Consider the following 7442-nt stretch of genomic DNA (forward strand, 5'->3'; position numbering starts at 1 on the left):
TGCCGATGCATGAAATGCTCCTGGCACTTGAATGGCTCTGCCACTCTAATTAAAGCTCTCTCCCCCCACCCCCAGAGCACGTGTATAAATGCCCAGTGAAACCTGATCACTGCATTTACATTATAAATGGCACAAAACCAGTCCATGTCCATATATGCCCATACCACCATAGTCACTGGGCACCTTGCAATTGTGACCGGCTTTTATCCACCCGAGTCTCTGCGAGGTAGGGAGGTGTTATCCCCGTTTCACAAATGGGAACTGAGGCACAGGGAGATTCACTGCCGTGTCCAAAATCAAATGCAAACTCCGTGGTGAGGCGGGAACAGACCTACCACCTCGTCAGTCCACTGCCTGACCCACTAGTAAGATCTTGCTAAGTTTTTTGCCTCATTTTTGATGAAAGTGGGAGTGACACGTACCTGACCGAACCCAGAACCAGTTATTTATTCCTAATGAGCTCAATGAGAGCACAACCAAGCCTCACCAAGTTACCAAAAATATCATGTCTAAGCACTCTCTGCAACTGGTCGTTCTGAATTTTGAAAGAAAGACGCAGTCAAGGCTACTTGTGTTCCCTGAAGGACAAAACTACAATACGGTACGGCGAATTTCCCAGCAGTTCGCTTAAAAGAAAATGCGTTCCTGCCCGCCCCGACCCCATCTGCCTTTGTGGCGTTCTGACCTTGTCTAGGAAGCTATTGACTTCAACATTGTGCTCTAGTGTTTATTTATACAAATGCAGTGTACACTTAAACAGAAAAGCTCTTCATGGGCTGCACTTGACAGCAACTGCTGCTGATAAGCTCGAGGAATTAGTTTGAGCGCGCTGAATACAGCCCACGTTATAAAGTTATACCAAGACTCCGCCAGAGTTCGTAGCCCCGAGATGCAAGGAATTCAGACTGGATGGAGCTGTCTGAGAGGTCGGGCCAGCGTTTGCAGCGAAACCACCAAGTCCCCAGTGACTCGCTTAGTTTCATTTTCGAACCCGGAAATGAAATCAGGCGAGTTGCACGGAAAATACCTTTGGACCCGAGACCGTTCAATCAAAATGCAGCCACGCTTTTGCCGCATTTAGACAGGCCCGACGGGTGGGAGAGTAGGTTCGCTTAAAATCCTGCTGCATCAGATGAACTTCATGAATATGGACTGTGGGGAGTGTAGCTGGGTCAGCTCGTCTAGGCAAAATCCTGCTCTCAGAGATACGGCCTTAACTCTTGCTGTGATTAATCCTGCAAAGTGCTCAGCATGTGCACTAAACCCCTAGGGAAAGGAGAGGAGCGCTGTGCAGATCTGCCAGAGCCACCCTGGAGTTGTCCCACCGAGGCAGCCTATATCGCAAGCCGCGGGACATAACAGAATATCCCTGTTTGAATCTGAGCCCTGCCTCTGACCTCTCAGCTTTGAACGAACCTGAAACTCGAGGGATTTGAGATCACGTGAACTGAAATTCTTGGGGACGTTAATCAAAACTCATAACATCCTAGAAAAATAGGGCTGAAAGGGACCTTAGATCATCTTATTCAACCCCTTCTCATGGCAGGATCGCCCCTGTTTAAACCATCCCAAATAAATGCTCGTCTAACCTGCCCTTACGAATTGCCGATAGCAGACATGCCACAACTGCTCTAGATAAACCTTTTCAGTGATTATCTACCTCGCAGCTGGAAAGCGCTTCCTCATATATAACCCAGATCTCCTTTGTAGCAATGTGTGCCCGTTACTCTTTGTCCCTGATAAAGTTCGCACTGACCTAGGTAGATCCCTATTCACTTTGTGCGGCATTTACGATCCAACCCCAAGTCAGGTTGCCCGAAGCGGTATGACCTCCATGCGAACAGTTAAGGTATAGCTGTCATAAAAGACATGTCTGAAACCCCTCTGTCAAGGGAATCCTCTGTCCCTCGTGGACTGTGATTGCCATTATTGGTTTACTTTGTGGTTATCTGACATGCGTTGTAAAAACCGTCATGCTTTTTTGCTCTTGGTTTTCTTCCCCGCCCTTACCACAACAGTATAATCATTTCTGTGGAACACGTCCACGCACAAAGCACTGCTCTAGCACAATGATTTCAGGAGACACTGCAGACACTATAGTATGTTTCTGTGCAGTATCCGAATGGCAAAGCTCTAGGGCTACTGAAAGGAAAAAAAAGGTAACTTGAACGTGCTGGGCAATAACGGCTTCCTCAGCAGTGGCCCAGTCTGACAATTAGCAGACTGAACAAGGACTCAGTTAAGACCTCAAAAGCTGGCTGCAAACTAGATTTTAGTAGTCAGGGCTGTTCAGCCCTGCAGAGACAATGCACTAGTTGTGTATCAAGCCCTGAATCTGTGGCCATTTCTGCAATAACTCAGCTTTCTAATCTGAGCAGTTCCCAACGAACTCTGTAGGACTACCTATGTATAACAAGCCACATGTGCTTTCAGGACCAGGTCCTAACTTAATAGTTATAAAACATTTCAAAGTGCCTTGGCTATGAAAGGTGTCTGTAATGCAAAACTCTGTCCTATCCCGTCTCTGAGTTACTGCTTTCTATTGAAATCAGTACGAGCATCCTATTCATTTTAAAGACAACACTGATACAACTCATACATCACAGAACAGCTGCCTACGCTGCCTACAGAATGTCACCCTTATAATGCACTAGCAGTCGTACACTTCTTGCTCTACTGTATCATCTTATACATGAATAGGCTGACTGATGTGAAACTGCTGAGTATCATTCCCGCTGCACTGCATAAAGTCATTCTGAAATCTCTAGCAAAGGGCATATCTTTTTATTTGGTGGGACTTTGCATAGTAAAAAGAGCAGGCATCAACATAACACACAAGGAAACATCTGGTTACAGAACTAAGAACCTAAAACACAACAGCAGCAGACTAATTGCAATGTCTGCATCTCCAAGCACTATAAGAAGGCATAATTGAACTGTTCCTAAGGTTATTGATACTGTAATATTTACTTGAAGTTCCTAATAAAAGTACAGGGCACTTTCCCTATCAACGAGGCTAGCATAGGAAAGATGACATGCAGTGCTTTGCCCCCACCCCCCCAAAACCAAACCAAACCAAACCAAACAGCTGTGGAACAAACTTTGTAAATTTAGAAAATAGCAAGATGAAATCTGTAATTTCTGTAACCAGATATTTCCCTGTGTGTTACTTTGATGTCTGGGTCTTCTCTTTTTACTATGCAAAGCCCCGCGGAATAAAAAGACAAGCCTCTTCCTAAAGATTTCAAAATTAAATGTGAAACTTAATTGAAAAAGATTGTTTTATGAGGCTAAAGACACACCCAGGATGACATCAGGCACCAAAAGCTAATCCTTGAGGGATCTGCTGAGAATGTGCTAAGTAATAATAATCTGAATAATAATACCACCAAATCCACGGTAGGACTTTGCATGCAAACAAAGGGAAAAATGGAACAAACAGAAATGCCCCTTTTCCTGGACTATATGAAAAGACCAACCCTGCTGTTTTTATTTGAGCTGCTTTCAGGATCAGGACCCAGTATTTTAGCCTCATCATTCACTGAATTGGGTATCACATACTGCTTCCCATGTTAGAGACAGTTGCAGGGCACGCTCAGCTCTCATTCACTTTCCATTCACTGCCCATTCATTTTCCTTACAAATCCAAAGTCTGTTAGTCCATATAAGGTTGCTAGAGCAGCCAAAACTGCCCTTGAGTTGTGCGTGAGAAATGGTTGTGGCAATAAGATTGACTGCTGCAACATCCTTGTGTTGTCCAGTGTCTGCAACTGCCAAGATGCATGAGATCTGCTTCACTGCTGGCTAGTGGCTTGCTCCTGCAGCGCTGAAGTCAGTGTGAACTTTTCCAGTGGCTTCAGTGGATGCCAAATCAGCCCCACTAGTTACAAAACCCTGCCCCACTACTTCAAAAAATACCAAGACCTATATGACCAAAGGAAAATTTGGGAAAAAACACAGAGGGGTACGGGTTGCAGAAGGGTTTCCCAGACAAAGTCTGACTCCTCTCGGGTGCAGTGTGCTTTGCGCACAGCCCCAGGTCCCTGCAGCCTGAGCCAGGGGACTGAACACAAGAAGGGCAACATGTGCACATAGGGGTTTATCTGAATGTCAGGTTCTCTGCTCCATCATGGGGGATTGGGAGGTTACTGGTTGCTAATCAGTAATGATTCAGCTAGGCAGGGATCCAGTATAAGGAAAGTCCAAACACTGAACATACCTCCACAAAAAAACCCTTAGTAGCATGTCCCAACTGGCCCTGAAGCAAAGTCCAGAGCAGCGGAGACTTGAATTTCACCTATATCACTCGTTATATCCCCCCAGCTTGGACACCCCACTAGAAGCAAGAAATACGTGGGACTGAGAGCTGAATCTCCCCACCCCCTCTGCCCTTTCTAACCCAGTTGGCTTTTCCTCTTACGAAGTAAAACCAATTTTCCGTTCTCCAGAAAACTGCAGGGCTCTGAAATTCAGTTTCATTCCAAATTAGGTTAAAAGTCAGGCAAAACCTTTACTTTGTGCACCGACTGAAACATTCGGAAATATTTCCCTTTTGCTTTGTTGAAATGTGTTGTATGGACAAGGTCTTAACGCTGCATTTTTATAAGATCATAGCATTTAATTTTGACTTTGTTGTCACATTTCATAGGATAGCGTAGTACCCAAAATGATAAAATTAAAAGGGCTTTGGTAATTTCCCAAGGAAAGAAGTTGACCTAATCAATGTGTTCCTGGAAAACATGATTTGTGGAATCGGTACGGTCCAATGGAAAACAGTTGGAACTGAACATTTTTGACCCATCCTACTCATACGGCTGCAGCAGAAGTGGAAGAGGAGCTGTGATCGGGACTAATCCAGGGAAGCCCAGAAAAAAGCCACTGCTCCACTGACCAGCCTGGATATAGTGCCATGGGGGAGTGCAGGAGACCTAGCTCAGCGTCTCTCCAGGCAGGAACAAGAATCTTATTAAAGGGGGAACGTATTAGCCTCCATTTCTTTAGAGCCCTTTACGTGAGCTGGGAGAACGATCCTACAGCAAACATCACTCTGGAGTCACTTTGTACAAGTACCGCCGAGATCCAAACACAGACCTGGCTATTTTTCTTTCGTTGTTATTTCAACCCTTCCACACTATTTTCTCTAACGAAATTAGTGGCCTTTCTCTGGATTTGCATGCGTGTAAACGAGAGCAGAGACAGGGACACCGATCAGACTAAAGCACGTGAGAAATTTTCCAGGGACACATTTTTTTCTGTCAGTTAAAGCAAAAATGCTTCATTTTGACAGAGGCAGACAAGGTTCCTTGGGTGAATTTGATATCTTTTATTAGACCAACCCAAATAGCTGGAGAATATTTATTAAGCAAGGCACATTTTAAAACCCAGAGTGCAATGTTTTGATTTTCGATTTAGAGAGGAATATATCTTCCAAATATTTAACTGTATTATACAGGGCATTATAGAAGATAAAATGTAAAAACAAAATCAAAATCAGAATGAACCATTTTGATCAACATGTCAGATGATCTTTAAAAAAAAATAATGTCATGGAAGGTGTCAAAATGTTTTGTTTTCATTCTATTTAAGATGAAAAAAAAATTTGAATTAATCCAGTCTCCCACAGCATGAAAAACCCAGCTTTTACAGAGAGCTGATTCACACACACAAGTATCCTGGATATTTCCAATGACTGATTTTCAAGGTAAAACTTTTACATCTAACAACTAACTTTACACTTTCAAAAGTGAATTTATATGAGAAAGAAACATCTCCTCCCTCTTGCCACAAACTGCAATGAGATTCAGGGGAATCCAACACCTGGAAGATTAATACTAGAATCTGAAAACACTGCAAGCAGCTAATTAAGAGCACAGATCTAAATCTAAACTTCAGCCAACCCTGACAGCTGAGAGGCATCAGTGACTCCCTGGGGCTCTAGCCTATCCTATTTATTTAGTTGGGGCCCAATTCTGCTTCCACGCAACTTTTCAGCCAGCTCTGACATCTATGGAAAGAGGATTGATCAGAGATCAGCGGCAGTTCCCTATATCCAGAAAGCAGGGTAGATATGCACCTTCGCAGACTAATTAAATGATATATATTTAGTTGGATATGTCTATGTATGTGTATTTTGTATACATATAGCACAAGCTTTCCTGAACCCAAGTTCCCTTCATCAGATGCTGTGAAAGGATGTGCAGAAAGCAGAGTATAGGAAGGAGAAAGAAATTAGAACACAATAGCCAAGGAAGAAGGGTGAAAGAGAGAGAAAGCCAGCCCAGGCTAAAAAGTAACTTACAGATCTCTTTACCCAAACTTATATCGAATCTAGGAGGTAAATTTATTGGTGTGACTGATATATAAAAGATACATACATATATGAGTGCATAAAGTCAAAATATGTGCGGGTAAAGTCAGTTGCATATGTATCCTATATACACACACATATATACATATACACATACATACACACACATATGTATTCATATATACATATATATCATGTGTATTAATATATTAATACAGATATGTGTGTGAATATATATCTGTATCCATATTCTGTATATATATATATTCACACACATATCTGTATTAATACATATGATATAATAATTAATATATGATATATATGTATATGTGAATGCATATGTATATACATATACATACATGTGTATATGTGTGTGTATACACACACGTATATGTATATGTGTGTATGTGTATGTATAGATATCTAGATATGTACACATATCTATACATACACATACACACATATACATATACATGTGTGTATGCACACACACACATACATACACACACATAAAGGGAGAGAGATATATATGCAACTGACAGTACCCATACACATGTCTATATATTACTCACATATAGACAAATACATGCACAGAAATGTGTACAGACACACACACACATATAGATGTAAATACAGACCTATACGTGTGTATTTGGATATAGCGGGGAGGGTGTATAAACACCAACAGCTCTACCTATGTATGCTAAGAACTTTTTTCCAACTACTCAGCTGGTCTCTAATACAAGACATCACACATCTACTCCAAGAACCTTGCCTTCCTACATATGTATTGGTATCCATGTGTGTGAGTACACAACACGCACAGGGGAGCTACCTCCTGTGGGGTGCCGCTGCCCCAGGCATCAGCACGGCTCTGCCCCTCTTTCCCAGCCGCCTGTGGGGTGCAGAAGTGTGGGGCCAGCCCCCCTGAAAGCCCCGCTGCACAGCTCCCGGCCCCTCACAGCCCTGCAGAGCTGTCCCAGTGGGAGCCCAGGCATTTCCCGGCGCCTGGGCCCCGATCCTGGCAACCCACCAGGGCAGGGCTGGCCCCGACTGGGGAGCAGCAGAGACCTTCCTTCCCCCGAGTGCCCGGCCCCTGCCCCAGGAGCCCGCGCCCCCCGTCGGGGCTTAGATC

At 43.5% G+C, this 7442-nt stretch overlaps 1 protein-coding gene across 1 annotated transcript in view; it reads right to left on the reverse strand.

The window, feature by feature from the left end:
- GATA5 (GATA binding protein 5) overlaps positions 1–7442 on the reverse strand; it is a gene marked incomplete at its 5' end in the record, with an annotated part of 16486 nt that overhangs the window by 7267 nt on the left and 1777 nt on the right. Inside the window, 2 exons of the mRNA XM_025206844.1 lie at positions 7143–7264; positions 7379–7434. Of these exons, the coding sequence (XP_025062629.1) occupies positions 7143–7264; positions 7379–7434 (178 nt within the window). The remainder of the gene's footprint in view (positions 1–7142; positions 7265–7378; positions 7435–7442) is intronic.

The sequence above is a fragment of the Alligator sinensis genome, unplaced genomic scaffold (genome assembly GCF_000455745.1).
Source record: "Alligator sinensis unplaced genomic scaffold, ASM45574v1 scaffold1046_1, whole genome shotgun sequence".
In the NCBI taxonomy this organism is placed as follows: Eukaryota; Metazoa; Chordata; order Crocodylia; family Alligatoridae; genus Alligator; species Alligator sinensis.